General features: G+C 36.1%; 2 protein-coding genes across 3 annotated transcripts; one reads left to right on the top strand and one right to left on the bottom strand.

The window, feature by feature from the left end:
* Nucleotides 1-8,092: 8,092 nt before the first annotated feature.
* On the top strand, nucleotides 8,093-13,263 carry LOC140267591 (adhesion G-protein coupled receptor G2-like). Its single transcript, XM_072362903.1, has 9 exons — nucleotides 8,093-8,277; nucleotides 8,389-8,499; nucleotides 8,585-8,624; nucleotides 9,759-9,859; nucleotides 9,966-10,087; nucleotides 10,676-10,944; nucleotides 11,066-11,159; nucleotides 11,245-11,528; nucleotides 13,139-13,263. Exons 1-9 carry the CDS (start codon nucleotides 8,263-8,265, stop codon nucleotides 13,261-13,263), a joined length of 1,161 nt encoding a protein of 386 aa, XP_072219004.1. The 5' UTR covers nucleotides 8,093-8,262.
* Nucleotides 13,264-13,446: 183 nt separating this feature from the next.
* Nucleotides 13,447-16,001, bottom strand: knstrn (kinetochore localized astrin (SPAG5) binding protein). 2 transcript variants are annotated; one of them, XM_072361930.1, is made up of 9 exons: nucleotides 15,935-16,001; nucleotides 15,397-15,462; nucleotides 15,176-15,302; nucleotides 15,006-15,035; nucleotides 14,812-14,911; nucleotides 14,618-14,732; nucleotides 14,445-14,506; nucleotides 14,115-14,189; nucleotides 13,447-14,008 (listed from the first exon to the last, which is right to left on the bottom strand). In XM_072361930.1, the coding sequence occupies exons 2-9, from the start codon at nucleotides 15,416-15,418 to the stop codon at nucleotides 13,880-13,882; spliced, it is 660 nt and encodes a 219-aa protein (XP_072218031.1). In that variant the 5' UTR covers nucleotides 15,419-15,462; nucleotides 15,935-16,001; the 3' UTR covers nucleotides 13,447-13,879. The 2 variants fall into 2 exon arrangements, with proteins under 2 accessions (XP_072218031.1, XP_072218030.1); XM_072361929.1 differs by having other exon boundaries at nucleotides 15,795-15,982.
* Between the last annotated feature and the right edge of the window lie 2,543 nt (nucleotides 16,002-18,544).

Below are 18,544 nucleotides of genomic sequence, written 5' to 3'. Positions count from 1 at the left end.
TTCACTTTATATCACTTTATTGCTGTTCGTTCTTACAATACGACAGTTGCAGAATGAGTTTTGCAGAGCTGTAGGAGACTTTGAGTGCTTAGAGGGGGAAATGTGGATGGAACTTATATGCATATTTACAGTTGAAGGCAACACACACAAGAATTTGCAGACTAATATGCATCACTACTGAAACCACAAGCCAACAAAATGCAAATGATAGTTCACATTTAGCTCAAACTAAAATAGATTCCAGAGAAGAAATATAGATGTTTATGAGCTGACAGACGCAGAACATAGATGTTTTTGTGAATTGTCATAGAGAAGGAATAAGCCAGCTTCACCATTATTATTCCATATATATAATAAAATGACATAAATATGTGTCTTCTTTGACTTCTTATTTTTCAGACTAAAAGTCACTGGACTTGGTAATGTGATGGATAAACACAATGTCTACAAACAATTTGTGTTCTTTTAGCTTTCCATCCATCATAGTTTGATAATTACCTTGACATTGATAATTAATTACAGTTAAGCACATTTAAAAGAGTTTAGATGTGTATGTTACGCTTTCAGAATGAAAAGCTTAGCTTTTGTAAGCTACGTAAATTATTATTGTTATTATCATGATTTTTTTGGGGTCTTTTTTAAAAAAAAAAAACAACTAATTTAGCTCTTTTTATTCTCTAATTTTGGATTCAGCTGCTGTCTGTTTTTATTCTTTTTTCATTAACAACAATATTTTCCAACACCAGACTAACATATTTCAGTAAACACTATCACAGGCTTGCAAATTGAATTTTAAGTTAATAATTACATGCATATATGATGAAACATTTCTGAGTAACTTACTGGTATGAGACCTCACTTTACTGGAGTAGAAGTAATTGACGACAAAATAATCCTGAAGTAACGAGTTACTGAGTTACTCGTCAGCACGATGTTTCACTTTAAACCATGCTGAGGTATTTATGAATAATTAGCAACTGTTTGACAGTAACAGTTTAGATCAGCGTTAATTAGGAGCAACTTATGAAGAATGTGTCAAAAGACTGATTTACTGATTATTATTGAATAATCATGAACTCGGGATTCACTGATATAGAGTCTTCCACTTTGTTCTATTGCAAATAATCCATCCATCCATTTTCTGTAAACCTTTAATCCAATTCAGGGTTGCAGGGTGGCTGCAGCCATTGGGTGACATGCAGGGAACGCTCAGGTTGCCAGTCCATCACATGGCGAGTGAATAATTCTTATCTGCAAAATAGTCCTTGATTTTACTAGCATTAATGACTGAAACATTAATCACCAGCTGGTTCATGCTCATTGCACATTAATTAGCCCATAACCACTCACATTTTTACACTAGTCTTATTTAAGGCACCACTAATTTGAAATTAAATATGAAAATAAATATAAAAGGCCTCCTGTCCTGTGTCAGCAAACTGATATTAATATTCATTCATGATTAATATTGAAGAAATAATAACTAGAAATACCCTAAAATGTAAACAGAATGTTACTTAGTCTACATTTGCATGACAGGATTTGGGGTATATTAGCTATTTGCATCGTAGGATACTTTAAGAACTGTAAGAGTTTGTGGATTTTTGTGAACTTTGGTTTGGTTATTCTGGTGTTTGTTCTTTCCTGATTGTTATCTTGTCATAGGTTTTTATTAGATTTCATTCTTGCCGAGTCTTGATTTGTGATTCTGTTCATTATGTCATCAGTCTTGTTTTCCTTTCAGTCGTGGGTTTCTGGTTCATGTTCTCATTCATGTTTTCTCAGTCTTCATGTTCTGGTAGTTTGCTCCACACACTCACCCTTGTTAATTATCTTAGATGTCACAGCTCGGTGACTATCTGCCTGAAGGGATGGACTCAAGAGAAAAAGGCTCCTGGGATGTCTGCTCAGCCCCACCTAGGATTCACAAATCAAAGCGACAACACCACCGTGCATGATCCTGTCAGTTTACAGTGTACATTACAACACTGATCATTTATTCCTCAAAAGCTGTTATCGGGATGTCCTGAATGTTTCTGTTCCTGCTTTGCATGGAAGTATAGAATATTCTTCCTTTTTCAAGAAAATTTGCAAAAGAAAACATTTGTAGCAGGTTTTATGCAAAGTTTGGCAACATTTCATCTGGCCAAAAGATTCAGTTGTTCCTCTTCTCTGCTGCAGAGCAATACTCTATTCTCACCCAGAGAAGTTTTAGAATAACATTTCCTTTTTTGGTTGAAAAATATTTGCAGTAAAAGTACTTTGTAACAATTCTGCACATCTCAGTCATCAACAGTAGCTGTTAAAAGGATCACTTATCCAGACCAAGACGTGAAGCCATCAGAACAACATGGCTCGGCTCAGCTGGAGATATCAGGTTGTGTTGGTGGTCTTCTTGTGGATTTGTTCCATTTGTAAGTACATGCTTTCTGATAAATTAATAGGTTAACAGGGACCTCATTTTATCAGTTTGTGTCTCACATGTGCTTTTCTTTGACTTTATCATACTAAACAAGTAGTGTTTCGTAGGAGAAGTGGGAATATGTCATGTTCTTTAGATATTCTGAGATCAGTGTGAAATCTGATGTAAAACCATTTCATTCCCAAGCTTGTGTTCTATTTTCATTCAGATACATCATCAGCAAAACGTGATGTGTCAAAATCGGAAAATCGGAAAATCAAAGAATGTTTTGGGAGAGACACAGCGTATCTTGTTGCTGATAGCTTCTATGGCATCATCAAAGAGTCAAATTCTTGTACAAATTGTGAGTAAGATATACATTTTAATAACGGGTCTGTGTTACTTATGCTTTATAATTTCAATTGTGTCCCATTATTACATTAGGATTTTTTAGAGAAAAAATAACACGTTTACAAAGTTAGGAATTGCAATGTCTTTAGATTGGGATCAATTAATCTGTCAGTACTAAATGTATGTCAGACAGTCATGGACTGTCGTGTCTAAAACTGATAATCTGGCATTCTCTTAAACATGTCCATCAACCAAAATAAACCTTATAAGTTGTTTAACCACAGATTTCAAACTTCAAAACTAGGGTCCCTAAAAGCAGCTGGAAAATACCACATACATGATTACATCACATTTTGCTCACACAGTAAGCCAAGCATGATAAGCTAATCAGGCTCTAGAGACTGACAAATCTTTCTTGAGGTCTTTTGCAGTCTTTTCATCAGCTTTTCTGGTCATAAACAGTTCTTGGTTTTCTAAATCTCACCTTCAGCACCAGTTGCTGCTGATAAACTTTTCTGAATTACCATCTCCTGCTTTGTAAGCACAAAACATTTTATTTCCAGAGTGCGAGGCAACTGCATAGAAAAGCTATTGCTGTTTGTCGCTGATGAGATCTCAGGTGTCAGACTATCTATAAAGTTTTCAAATTCCCATCCTCTGATCCTTCCTAAAGCTTTAACAATCTTAAGTTCACAGACATAAAAAAGAAATCTCTTGGTGTACCCAAGCATACGCGGGGAGAACATGCAAACTCCAAAACAAAAATGATACACTAATCTGGTTTAAAATGGCATTAAAAGAAGTATTTTCAGAGATCAGCTCAATCTCTCATGTACATTTACACAGTGACAGTGCACAAACATTTGCATGTCACAGTAGTTAGTTAAAGCAACTTGACAAAGTCAAAGAGAGTGTGCACCAAAAAACAACAAGAATAAGATTTTATTATCTATTTGCATATTTGTGTTTGTAACTATTGTGGCCTTTGGGTAACTGCTGCATGACACTGTATTTTGTGAAAGCAAGTAAGATTGTTTAAAAGGAATTCTTTACTTTTCAGCAAGTGATTTTTGCATGATATTTCTGAACAGCAACATATCCAAACAAAGTGAGTTCAGCTTACCCCTTTCTATTCGCAAAATATAGGATTATATGCAACAGACGTCAACATTTTAATCAAATTTGAATGTGTATTTCTGTTTATAATCAACAGAAATTCGATGGAAAAAGTGGCCTCAATTGGATAATCAAGGACTTCTCTATATTCCAAAATATCTTCACAATAAACCAGTAGATATATATGCTTTTCGGAATAGCTGCTCAAATGTCCTTTCAGGTAATATTACGGAAATGCATTTTGACTTTTTTTTTATCCCTTTTCAATGTGCCACAATACAATTAGTCTCCTTTGCCTGGTGGTGTGAATAAAGATTATCTGAACAAATAATGTGTTTTTATATATCTTCTAGACTGTGACAGACCTTCAAATTGTAAGTTCATACCTTTGAGTTTTGAAGACCTTTTAATTTTTTAAGTGATTTTTATTGTATCTTAATCAAACTAAGTATGTTTGAATAAATCTTGTCTTTGCTTTGGAGATTCTAGTGTTGACGATGAAGACAGCTGCCATATTGGAAAAGTAATACCAAAGACTGCTTGTAAGATATCACAGTATGATCAAATTTACTGCAGTAAAACAGGTGAGTTTCCTTTTGATAAGTAAAACATAAATGTGTCTATATTTCTGCAGGTCTCTAAACTTAACTATCACTTTTGGCTTTTTTGTTGCTCATGCTGTGAACATTGTCTTTAAGAAGTAGTGATGCATGTTGTACTTTTGGCTTAGTCACACAAAGTATATATTGATTCACACCCTTTTTTCTTCTCAAGAGTAGAAAAGTCACACATGTTGAGAAAAAAAACGAGGGTGAGACCCAAATTTATCTGCCCAGCCTAACGTTTTCCACACATTTGCTTTTGTTTTATTAGCTGATTACACGTTTAATACAGAATTGGTTGAAGTTTGGGTATTAGAATCTACTTGGATAGAATGGGGAAAAAATTGTGGCCTACCTTAACCGAAGTTAAGTTAAAATAATTTTGAATCTTGAGAACTGTTTAAAACCACCTCAGTTAGCATGTTAAATCTTAATGTTCAGCACAGTTAGAAAAAGACTGAACAAGGATGGCTTGTTTGGAAGGGCTGCAGGAGAAAGCCTCTTCTCTCTAAAAAGAACATGGCAGCACAGCTTAGGTTTGCAAAGCTGCATCTGAACAAACTACAAGACTTCTGGAACAATGTCCTTTGGACAGACCAAACCAAAGTGGAGATGTTTGGTCATAATGCACAGCAGCACGTTTGGAGGAAACCAAACACAGCATATCAGCACAAACACCTCATACCAGCTGTCAAGCATGGTGGTGGAGGGCTGATGATTTGGGCTTGTTCTGCAGCCACAGGACCTGGGCACCTTTCAGTTATTGAGTCCATGATACATCGTTATGGAGACTGACAACATCATACACAAAATTATTACTTTAGGTTATGGTTGCTAAAGGTGGCTCATCAAGCAACATGTGGCTGATACATGGGATGTACTTAGTTTTTCACATACCCTTACATTTTGGCTTAGTATTCGTTAAATGAACAACAAAAGTTTATCAAACTTTAGGCCCATATAATTTTTGATTAATAAGCATTATTGTAAAAAAGAAAATTAATCTAAAATAATGCGAGAGACTGACAAGGTTAGAAAATGATTCCCTCAAGTTATTTCAGCTAAGTTAGTTCTACAAGCTGTAGAATCATGGCATGTACTTAGTTTTATGCTTGAGATAAGACTAAATGCTCTTTCTTTTCAGCTCGACATTACAATAACATGTACATAATAAACTTGACAAAAGGAGAGATGAAGTGTGTCAACTGTAACAGTCCACTGAAAGACGCTGACGAGAAAATACAAATGATCACTACTACCCAGACCGTTGACGGAAAGGTTTCAGCATCCGAAGCTGCGTAAGATTAATGCTTCTCTTAAATGCTTTTTGCCTGCTTGCATACACTGATGCAGACTTTGAACCTGGAGGTTCATCATTGGAAAGCATGCACCATTCAAAACACCTCAACCTATTGAGACTCATGTGTTTTATCAGGTCTTAATGGCTTAAAGTTAAATCATGAATCACCTTGACCAGTCTTTCTTGCCTTACTTGAAGCAGTAAGTTTCAGAAAGCATGAATTTGCTATCACTTTTACTAACAAAACTTAAAGTAAAAAGACACAGGGGCCTGTTGTGTCTTGAAAATGATTTACCAGCACTTCTAAAACATGTCCATATCATATTTTTTTCCCCCTTCGATGCACAGATGACTAATTGCTGTCAGACTTGAGGTCTAACAAGACAGAAATGTTTGAGCCTGATATGGCCATCAGAAAATAGGGAGGCAAAATCATAAACTGTGTCATTCTGTGTACAAACAAACAGATCCTTGAGTCTCCTCAAATGTGTATTTTGGAAGTGCTGGAAGATGTCATTTTTACATTTTAATTTCTCTGATCTACATTATGAGTGTTTTAATAACGTTTTCAATATGAGCAATAACATTTCAGTAAATTGAGTTGTTCAGATTACATCTGTCATATTTATAGCTTATTTTCAAGAGAACTTTGTGAAAGTTTTCAATCATCTCAGAAAAGGTATCTGCCTTACATCAGTGTGGAAAGAATATTCCTTAATCTGTCCACAGCAACCTGATGAAAAACATGGACAACTTAATAGGTACCATGAACGGAACCTCAGCTTCACTGTCAGTAGGAGAAGGAATCACAGGAATCTTAACGAAAGGACCAGAACCTGAGGAGAGAGAAGGAATATCCTTTGCCTATCAGTCTCCAGAAGACAGCATTAAAGTGGGTGCATTACATTTGACAATCACACATATGCTGAGTCATCCAAGTAACTGAAATATTCTAAATAGTAGTGCAAAAATGAGACACCTGCGACTTTTTAAACTTAGTACTGTTGTAAACACAGCTTTCACCCCTACTTATGTCAAATGGCAGCCACACAAATTAACGTCTAGACCAAGATCTATCGAATCCAGCATGGCAGCTGATGGCTATGAAGTAAGAGAGTCAGAGAAACCAGAAAAATATAAAATTGATTCTAGTACACACAAAAATCAACCTGGGCTGGAGCTGCTATGATTCAAATTAAAAAAGCAAAAATGAAGACACCAAAAAAGGAAATAAAGGTTAGAATTACATCTTTATCATTACTAAAATTAGAATAGTCCCAGTGCTTTGACTTGTGCAACAATGTTAAGAGACGTCACCAAGTGCTTAGCCTCCCCGCAATGCAATACACTGCTCCTAAAAGAGCTTACATAAGGATCAGCAGTCAACCAAAATAAGGCAGCACAAGGAATGGCATAACCAATGAACCAAGATATAGTTAAACCAGTTGGATGAACCAAAGATTAGAATTACTAAAGTAAAAATGCCACTGAAACAATGACAAAGCCAAAGGACTGAAACACAACTAAACCGATAGCAAATCAACTCTAAACTTGGCAAATTAAATTTGTATTAACAAAACAGAGCTGGGCAAAAGAAACAAACTGAACAGTAGCTGGGCAAAACAGCAGCTGACGTGGCCTAGCAGGAAACCTGCAAAGTGGAAACTCAGTTAGCCGGGCTCACCTGTACAAAACAGATAAATAAGGGCTGACAACAACCATTCACCACCACCTGGAGAGCCTAAGATCAGGTTACAGGAGTTTCCAATGTCAAAGCCTTCAAAAGGGAAAGTCTTCCTTATCATACAGTTTCAGTAGGAGACAGGTCTGGACTGTCTATGCAGCCCTGCTGCTGTAAGTTATGCAGAGTGGGATTTGTTACAATAAGAAAATACACAACACAACAAAAATGGTTATCCAAAATTCTCTTATAAGGTTCTAGATAGATGCCAATTGTTATATATTCACAGTAATGTTACTTGTATGTTACTTAACCATCACTGCCTTTTCTATTGCGTAGATGGCATCAAATTTTAGATTTGTTTAAATCTTCTGAATACAATAAGGTTGGTTAGAGAAGATGCTGATAATAATGTTCTTTGAACTTGTTTCTGCTGAGGTTCAAAGGAAACAAAAATGACATTTAAATACTTTCATTTGCATTTTAGTAAGCTTCCCAGCTTTTCTGGATATGGGGTTTGTAAGATTACCAGAGAAGCATGATCAGTTTTTTGCATTGCTATTGATTAAAATATTTGAAACAACTTTATGTTTATGGCCACATAGCTTTTGAAGATAACCTGAATCCTAATAGCCACAGTATTGTACTCTGAAGTGCTTTGGAAACACACTTACCATGTCCTTTCCTACAGATTTTAGATGACAACAAACTCCTGGAAGCATTTTCAAGAACTCTCTCTGTTTCAAAAGAAGCTTTTGATAAGGCAGTGGCCTCAAATATAACAACATCATTTGCAGCTGTCCTACGATTCATGAATATGACTCAGGTATGTGGAAAAAAAAGTCCAGTTATCATTTTTATATTAAATGTTCAACTCCCCTGAAATTGCGTGTGTGTTACTGTTATGATGTGGTATAGTTTTGTTTTGTTTTTTCAGGATGAAAACAACAGCACTATTTTAGGTGGTGAGGTTGTAGCAGTTGAGATGGGAGCAACTATCAAGAATCTTACAGACACATTGAACATCACTTTCAAGAACACCAAATATGTGAGTTCGAAAAAAAGAAAGCCTCTTGTTTTTAAAGCACGACTGTTAAGGGAATATATCTAATCCAGCACTATTTTGTTCACAGGAGAGACAGATTCCACGTTGTCACTCATGGAATGGTGAAGGTAACATCTTTGAGTGAAACAATGGCTTTAAACGACTATAAGACGCATTCAAATCATATTTTCTGTGAACGACAAAGAGGGAGGCAAATGTGGTGAAATTTCCCCGTGTTCATCTGCCAAGACCATACAGCTGATGGAGAGTCAGCAACAAAACACATCTTACAAAATGCTGAAAAATGTTTCAGGTGTTTTCTTAGAATGCATTGGGACCTGTCAAGATTTAAATAGATGTAGCAACGGCATTGTTCTTCAGTCTTTCTGATCTCTCGTGGGTGATAGAGCTGACACTTTTTTAGCTGTAGTGTCTGATTGGGAAGGAAAAACAAAAGCAGGAAACAAATGTCACATCGTGCATTGTGACGTGCATACGCTCATGACATAATAAAGTCAACAGTTAACAAAAAACAACAAAAACTCCACACAGGGCGGTCAGAGGGGTTGTTGGATGCATTTAACCCCTCTGCTCTTTAAGTGAGCGCTTGTAGGTTCAGATACGATCTTTCACAATCTATTCAAGGCCATACACACTTTTCTACTTTGCTCCCACTGGTTGTTTGTTGTGGTTAGAAATTAAAAGTACATGTTTAGGATTAGAATTTGTGTACACGGTCAGGTTTAGATGTTCAAAAATACATGGTTAGACGTAGAAGCTATACATTGTCAGGGATACGATGTTATACAACACAAAACAACTGCCTACCAAAACCTTGTCATCTCATAATTTCTGTGTCGTGATTGTGAAACTTGTAGCGTATTGCAAGTGTGGACAAACGTTCCAGTTGATTATTTCTGGTGAGACAGGGCTAAAAGAGAACACATAAAATCCATCCTGTTCATGGTGATTTAACCAGGCTAAAAACTCCACATACAGTAGCTCACAAACCCATTAATCCTGTTTTCCAGCACACCTCTCGTTTTTGGCTGTTTTCTGAAATGTTGGGTTTTTGTCTCTAAAGTTGTGTTTTTCAATTTGAGGACACTGGAGTATAGCAGTTGAAAATGAACTTTAAACCAATCAGAAACGTGGTGCACTCGTCAGAAGAACAAAGGATAAATTCTTAGTTCAACTTTGTTGTTCTTCACCTCCTGTAGTTTCTTCTCTGCACTGCTTCATTTCTTGCTCTGGTCTCATAGGTAGTAAACCCAACTGGACTGATAAAGGATGTAAAACCTTTGAAATAGACAACATGGTTACATGCCGGTGCTCACATTTGACATTCTTTGCTGTCTTAATGGTTAGTTTTATTTTTAATTTTTCACATCATATTTCACCAAATGAGAATACTCAAACTTAAAACTTTCAAGTGCTTATTTTTCCATCTTTGCTTTTTGTTTTTGCAGACTCCCATTAATGAAACCATCTCAAGATATGACCTGAACACACTGACCATCATCACACAAGTTGGCTGTGGTTTGTCCATGTTCTTCCTCACCATAATCCTCTTCATGCACTTTCTTTTAAGGTAGCAACAATAAAATTACATTCATTCATTTGAACAGGTTTTTTACATTGCAACTTGAAAAAAAACGTGAAAATGCGTCTTAGGAATGCTGATGTTTGAAACTGTGCAGGCGATAACGCAAGAAAAAACTTTTTGCTCAACATTTGTGCTGTTCTACTGTGGCTGAAGTTTGGAACATATACGTAAATAAGCTTTCCAGAACAGAGTTATATTGAGCACATAAAGTGTACAGCATGGAAATTAGATTGTTGAATAGTGGCCTTGTTGTCTGAAAGTCACTTCATCACCTACCTCTGAAAACAAGCAGTTTTTATAGATGCAAAAAAGTCTCAGCGCTCTGCTGCCATCAGTTTCTAACTCACTGAACTTTTTTGTCTCTCTCACTCCTTATTTTTTATTACACATTCTTGTATTACTTTGTTACTCATAATTTACAGTAGGTTACATGTGCGGCTGCTTATTTTTAGAAAAACTGCCTCTTGAAATTAAGCTGGTAGCAAATGCAGTTTGTGAGGCAATAAGAAAGAGAACCTTAAGAAAAAAAATCCACAATGTGTATCCTTTCTGTAAATTAATGTCTCCTCACAGGAAGACTAAAGCCACTGAAACCACAAGTATCTTCATCTGCCTGGTGTTATCGATGTTGCTGATGAACTTCGCCTTCCTGATTAACAACTTTGTGGCCGAGATGAAAAACACGTTGGGCTGTAAGATCATGGCAGCTGTCATGCATTGCTTTATGTTGGCCACATTCACTTGGTTTGCTGCGCAGGGCTTCCACCTCTCCCTGCAGATGTACAAAGGGGGCCAAGTTGTAATCAAACGCTACATACTCAAAGTCTTAGTTACTTCCATGGGTAAGTACATGCCAGTATGTTATCCTTCAGAAACAGACTTTTTAATTTGCTTGTTGATCTGCCAATGGACATGACCTTTGCAATTTTGTAATGAGCTGTTTGTATTAATTTGCTTCTCCAGTATCACCGAGTGTAGTTGTGATTACCTTGTTTATCATTGGAAAATATGGGGAAGTGACCATCTACACTGATGACCCTGAATACAGCGTGGCCATGTGAGAGACAAGATAATGTTGCATGCCATATTACCATTTTTCTTTTTAAAATTCAGAAACATTTAATTTATCCCTCTGCTTCAAGGTGCTGGATAACTGACAATGACATCCACTATGTAGTCAACATAGGCTACTATACATTGGTCTTCCTCTTCACCTTCAGTACGGCCATCTATGTTCTGTCATGGCTCTTTTATCTTAAGAGATTCAAAAAGGACAACACAGAAGAAAGTGAAAATGGCAAAAGCGTCATAGTCGTCCTGGGCCTGTGTTTCATGCTCGGTATCACATGGGGTTTTGCTTTCTTCGCCTATGGTGTCTTCCGGATCCCTGCCACCTACATTTTCACAGCCCTCAATTCTTTCCAAGGTATCCGCATTTGCAGATCGGTTGCTTCTTTGTTCACAAGATGATGGTTCATTGTAAATATTTTTAACTACAAATGAAATGGCTGTGTATAATGACAGGAGTCTTTTATGGGGACACTTACAAAGGTGAATTAAGCTCAGGAACTGTTCCCAGCATTTGTTGTACTCCCTACTGTTTACAGAGCAGGAAGAGAATCTAATAAATAATGTTAGTGATAAGCAAAATAGAGTATTTTAAAGCTAAATAGTAAGGCAACTATCTCAGTATGTATTATTTACATTCAAGAAGAAGAACTGTGGATGTCGTCTGTGTCTGCTGGACTATTCTTTATATAACCTTTATTAGGTGATGCATGATGTTTTCAAAGGTACTTGTACTGTACAAAGAGGTAAAAAAAAATACATTAAATTGATGGGGGACTAGAAATAGAAAATAGAAAAATACTTTATTCATCCACTAGTGGGGGAAATTCAAAAATGTGCAAATTAAGACTAATGTGACTAATGACTAATGTGCAAATTAAGCCTTACTTTCATTTTAATGGGTTTACCACAGCAAACAATAATTCAGATAAACAGATTCATGCTGTGTGCACAATTAATAGACAAGTATATAATCTTACATGTCATGTTTATGGACATTTCCCAACTGTAGATGGTATCAATGTAAATTTATTTAAAGTTGTTCAGGTGATAAACAGTACAGTTCGAATGTTTGGACACAACTATCCATTCATATTGCTGGATAAGTGTGTCCCAACTTCAGACCAGTAGCTGTGTAATGAAGACAGGTGCAGCCTAAAGTGATTATTACCTTAGATCAGTGTGTGCAGCTTAATAATTATGCCATTTCTTTATCTGAGGTAAAATGGTAAAAATAAGCTTTTAAACTTGTATTGATCATTTCAAAACGTTGAATACTTTTAAGACAGAGCAACATTCTTGAAAAAGCTCAACTTTTAAAATTTGACAACAGAACAATAATTTATTTAGCTACTAATAGTCATTCAGTTTCTTTAGAATTAGAAAAGATACAAATAAACTTCAAAGACCTGAGGTAAAGAAACAAAAAAACTAGGAAGAACCAATTATCCTCTATTTCGACTATATATTGGCAATGTACCTGCTTTCATAAAAGAGGAGAGCTATCACCGAAGAACAGCAAGTCTGACTTGCATCAACTCTCAAACCTAGAGGAAGTTTTTAGTTACCAAAGGACTCAACAATGAGTTAATAGCAGCCTGTCCACTTTCATCATATTATTTGAACTCTATTAGGAACTTGTGGGTCCCTCTTAGAGGTGATTCACTGTGAAGGAAGAAAGGAAGCCTCTTTGAACATTTAGGAGACTGTCAGTCGCTGCTTTAGCAAAAGTTGCTCACAGGCTCCATGTACAGGAGGCACATGGCATTTATTCAAAAGAAAGGTGGCTACACTGTTCTCTAGCTGTGTTTACATTGGCATTTTTGATTTGCATTTAGAATATTTGAATAGGCAAAGATGAATGGATTGATTGTCCATCTACAGAACAGAATTATGTTTTTGCAGTCGAGTTATTCCCCTGTAAAAAAATGATTTCCTTACCACTGACTTTCTCTCTCTGTCTGTCAGGTTTCTTCCTGTTCATCTACTACAACAACACAGGCCTCTTGGGATTGAAAAATGCCAATGTGAGCAGCATTAGCACGTCCAGTCTTGAAACTCGACTGGACAGCATTAAGAACCCCTACAAATAACAAGCTCAAAAACAAAGAGTTCATGGCTCAGACTAAAGTACTAGGAATTGTATCTAAAGTGTACTCTGATATACAACGTACTTATTTTGTGTGGCAACAGGAAGCATATTTTCCATCATATTCATTATCATTAATATTTAAGAAATACTTTGAATTTATAGAGTGATAGAGTTTTTGTAAAGTTTTTATTCTGTAAGAGTTTCACATCTTTAATACAGTAAGGATTGGACACGGGTGAATATTTGATGCAATTAAATAACTTTAGTGCATCTTTTGAATTAAACATCAAAATAAAAATGACTGATTTGCAACTGAAAAACTGCAAGATTATACAAAACAGTTAAAGATTATGAATGCCTAATGTATCGGATTACTTTCAACGTTCACCTTAAACACAAAAATTCCTCTTAAATGGGATGTGGAGGATTTTAGGTGATTTCACATCATGTTCAACCTAAGAACCTGCAGTGTAAATTTGTGTTTCACTGTTTCACACAATGAAGAGATGCTGAACATAGAAAATAATAGGAATCTCATGCTATGCATCAGTAAAAATATATATGTATATATACACACAAACTCTTCTTTTTCCGAGTTAAGAGATTATTCTACACCTTTACAGTAAGAGTTCCTCTGCTTCTGTTAGAGCTTTTTCCATTTCAGCCGCCTGCTGAGAAAAGTTCTTTCTTTCCTGCTCCATAATGTCTCGTGCTTTATTGAGGTCCACCATTGTTGTCTGGATTTCCTAAAAGTAAAATGGCACAGTGAAACATCAACCATTGCCAAGAACAATGTTACACTGATCAGAAAAAGCAAAAGAATGTTATAAAACTCGACCAGAGTTTACTCACCTCCAGCCGAGCACGCTGCTGTGACGCGATATCACCAAAAGCTTTTAACTCCTTCAGCAGGTCTGTGGAAACACTCTGACATAAAGACAAAGATATTTATAGGGTGGCTCTGTCTGCGATACCCAAAACCATATGTGTGTGTTTACCATATTTTATCTTCTTTTAAGTGATTATGTGACATGAAACTAATTGATAAGTGCATGTTTAAATTTGACTTGATTTGTGTTCCAGATCTTAATCATTTATGTGAATTTAATGTGACGTTTATGACAAATCAAGCATGACTGTACAAATAACCTCAAGTAAAGCTAAATAAAAATCTGTACGTACCATAACTTCTTGCCTTCGTTCTTCATTCTGCCGTACAGCATCTCCAACTCTTTCTCCTAAAACTAAGAATTTAAGGTATTCTTAGTTCTAATGGGTTACATGGCTGATAAAAAGCACAAACTAAACATGGATATGTATGCATGGATATATTTGTATGCAATCTATATATTTACCTGGGTCTATTTTAGCAGAAACTAAGACAACATGACAGTCCTTTAGGTTTTTATGGACCTCTGCATTCTCCTTTTCAAGCTCACTGAACTGCAGCTCCAACTCAGCAACTCTTTGCTACAAAATAAAAATGTATTTAGAGTATGATGACTAAATGAAAAAGACAATAAATGCTCTTGGTTGTTACTTTATTTACCTGCGTTTCTGACAGGTTTTTCTGCAGCTCTTCTTTGGCAGTCATGAGGTTCTGATTTTGCTCCTTGAGCTCTACCTGCTGCCCATACCTGGTGGAAATCCTACAGAGAGGAGCAATACAGTTGTGGGGAAATAAAAATTAAAAAGGTAAAGCCCACTCTATGTTCAGGTTAGGTAAAATGATGTATGACTTACCCTTTGTGAACTTTAGGAGCAATGTTTTTTCTAAAAGACAAAGAGAAGCTATGATGTACAAATGCAGAACCAAGCAGGTGTCATATGCACACATATGGTCAACAGAGATACGTTGTTCTTTATAACATCTGCTGACAAAGTGACAGGAGAGGAAATACACCATCTCTCACCTTTCTTTTTGGCCTTTAAGGTTGCCATCTGATTTATGGACAGCATTGGCTGCTGTGGACACAGTTGCTGTATCTTTGGACTCAGGTTTATGGCCAGTTTTCTTGGCTTCTGCGGGTAAATTAGCACCTGGAAATATTCATAACCATATGATAGCTTTATGGACCTCGAGCACAAAAATTTTAATCACAAGGAAAGTGAAATAATATTTCCATCAGATTACCTCTTGGAATTTTTGAAGACATGTCTTTTACCAAAGTGAGTTGAAGGTCAGCAATGATAAAGACAACTGTATGTAAACATAACAACAATTTAAGGCACAGACAGAAATAAATCGTATTGCTATCATCTCACCTTAGACTAAATATTTAATTACGATTGAAGGAGAATAAATACTTGAAAGTAAAACCCAATTTCTGTGGAGCTTTGCTGCATTACATTACATTCAATTTTGACACATGGTACCTTAATTTAGTGATAACGTCTATTAAAGAAAAAAGAAAAAATCATCATAAGTTCTTGCATAAAAGACACAAATGGGTGCCTAAAAGTGTCTCAAAACACAGTAAATTGAATGTTAGAGGTTGACTTCAGCCACAGATTTTCAAATAAAACACTCACCGTGAACATAAGCGTACACATAAAATGATCAATGTTTCACGTGTTTGCTCAACAAAGAATTGCGATGTGTTACTTTTTGGGAGCTCAGATTGAGTCCTTTACAACTATTACAACTTACTATATTATCAAACAGTACTCACTGCAGCAACTTTGTACAATAATACGATATCAATCCCTACCGTTTTGGTTAATGCTGAAAAGGATAACAGTCAAAAACTGAGCCGCACGAATTTTAAAAACGTCCCGCCCTCAATGATCACTTCCGGTTAGCTAACGATTTCCGGTGTAAATAAAACGACCTTCAAAATCTTCAAAATGTTTCTATCCTTCAATTCATTTCACTTAAATGTATTACTTTTTTTTAAAGAAAACTAATTATGTTAATTTGCATATTCTTAATGACCAAAAATAAGCAAGGAAAACAAGAAAATATGTGAGACGAATGACAAGCGCTGAAATTCAGTACGCATGCGTGGGGGCGGCTAAATTCAAAACTCCAGACGTTAGCTTTGAAGCTCGTTGATGTTAGCTTCAAGTTGTGGGTTCGCGCATTGTTTCATTGCCAAACTTACGTCTCGTGAAAACAGTTTAAAGTCAGTTATCAAGTAATAACACATATGTATCCGTCGTAAAACGAGGCACATAACTCATAACAACCTGAAGGTATGTGGTGACTTGTTTTTCCAGTGTTCGTAGTTATTATGTTGTCAATTTGGGAATAACCAGCTAACACTAACGTTAGCGTTAACTATTTAAAATCGCTTATGTATGTTTTTGTTGTTGATTGCAATGATTGTTGGCATTAGATCGATTCTGTAAAAATAAAAATAAATACTGAGGTTTAGATTTTTGGGAAGACGGGTTTTGGTTGAAATTAATAGTGACCAATAACCTTAACGAATTGGCGTTGTACTTACCGGTTAATCATTTAAAGTGTTTTAGCCTCAGTTATCATACAAATATGTCTTGCTTTATATCGACGCGTTTAGCTTGCTAATAAAAGTTAAAAACACTTGTAAAAAGTCCATAACCTATGCTTGACCCATGTTTCCCTCCCCATATAATACTATAGAAACCATAAATTCTGGAGAACAGCCTTTGTCGATGTGTACACCATAGTTCTACTGAAAATTATACATTTAATGCTCTCTGGCATTCGTACCGTATACCAGTTGAAGTAAAAATCAAATTTAAGATATGTGTCACTGAACAAAAAATGTGTCTCTTCATCTTCATTGAACATATATTTAGCAGAAGCTGTGAATCAATCTATGTTTTTATATTCTTCTAGTTGAAGATGGAGCCTCTGGATCCTGCTAAGAATGTGTAAGTAAAACTGATGATACTGAACCACTGGGTGAACCACAAAGCAACATTTTTTTCCACCTTCCAGCATCTTTACACTTCACTCTGACATATCTAGTGTGATGTCATTGTTATGCTGCAAGTGAAAACAGCCAGCCCAAATGCAAATCCATCATCTGATTACCATTTTGTGTTACAGTGAAGGCAGTGGATATTCCAAGCGGCGCATTTCCTCGGTCAGTGTTGTGAAGTGCACAAAGGACATAGAGTATTTCATGTGGACCGTGACCTAGATTCAGCTCTTTTACATTTTTTTATTTTCAGATTTTAAAAGCTCCACGGAAATCAACCATAATCCGTGACCCCGAGCAACAGGAAAATGAGGTAACATTGGAATTAGTGATAGTGATGTTCCAGACAAAATATCATGTGTCAGACCGGTTATCACCTTATTATTTCTGCCATTGAACACATTTGCGTCTGTCTGTTATATATATTTTTTAAAAACTGTTGGAGCTTCAAATGGTGTGCAAAACCTAATGTCTCACCCCATCTCAATCTTGAAACTACATAACTAAATTAACTTGTATTTTTCTTAATAATTCTCTTTTTCTGTAACGCCATTTACATTTCTGCTTACCTCTATATGTAAGCAACTGTATGGAACCATTATTTCTTTTTGTAGAGGCCTCATTTAGCTATGGATGAGCTATGCAAAAGCTACAGTGCTGCGATAAATAAAGAGTTTGTTGTTTGAGAACAGTGAGTACAACTTTGTCTTTATACAAGAAATGGTGAACCTCTGAATTATATTAGTATTAGAATCCTTTAGATATGTAGAAGCAGAATAGATTGCAGGCAAGTCACAAGAAGTTTGATCACAGTCTGGCAGTTGTCATATGTTGTCGTAGGCAGTACAGTCGTTGCCTGGCAATAGCACTTCCTTTATTATTACAAGATCTTGTTACCAACTTTAGTTAAAGAAAGATAAAATGAATGCACATATAGTAACTAATATTGTAAACTGTTAGTTGATCAGCGAGACAAAAACCTTCTAAAGTTGCTTTCACATAGGACCTCTTATGCACTTGATGCAGGGGTCATGCACAGCTCACATGAAGGTGAGGCTGTTCATGCCCATATTGCATCCAAAGTCAGTGTCAGTTGTCAGGCAATTAAAAAGATATCCAGGAAGTATCTAGTTTTTTTTTCTGGACATGATGCAGAGCAATAATCTAACTCAAGCTGTTAGAGAGAAGTCCTGGCTTTACTTTAGGAGTTTGGAGAGTTTAGGCTCACCCAGGAGCTGCACCTGTACAGTGACTGCTTTCAAGTCTACTTTAGGCTGAGTAAGTAATTTGACAGCCTGTTGGTGAGAGTTGCATCGAGACTCAAAAATGAGAACAAGCTTCAGGCATTAGACCACTTAGGAACTTCTGGTGACA

The sequence above is a fragment of the Leuresthes tenuis genome, unplaced genomic scaffold (assembly GCF_036924035.1).
Source record: "Leuresthes tenuis unplaced genomic scaffold, fLeuTen1.0.hap1 SCAF_13, whole genome shotgun sequence".
NCBI classification, from domain to species: domain Eukaryota; kingdom Metazoa; phylum Chordata; class Actinopteri; order Atheriniformes; family Atherinopsidae; genus Leuresthes; species Leuresthes tenuis.
The sequence above is the reverse complement of the archived record's forward strand: the minus strand, read 5'-3'. Positions and strand labels throughout refer to the sequence as shown.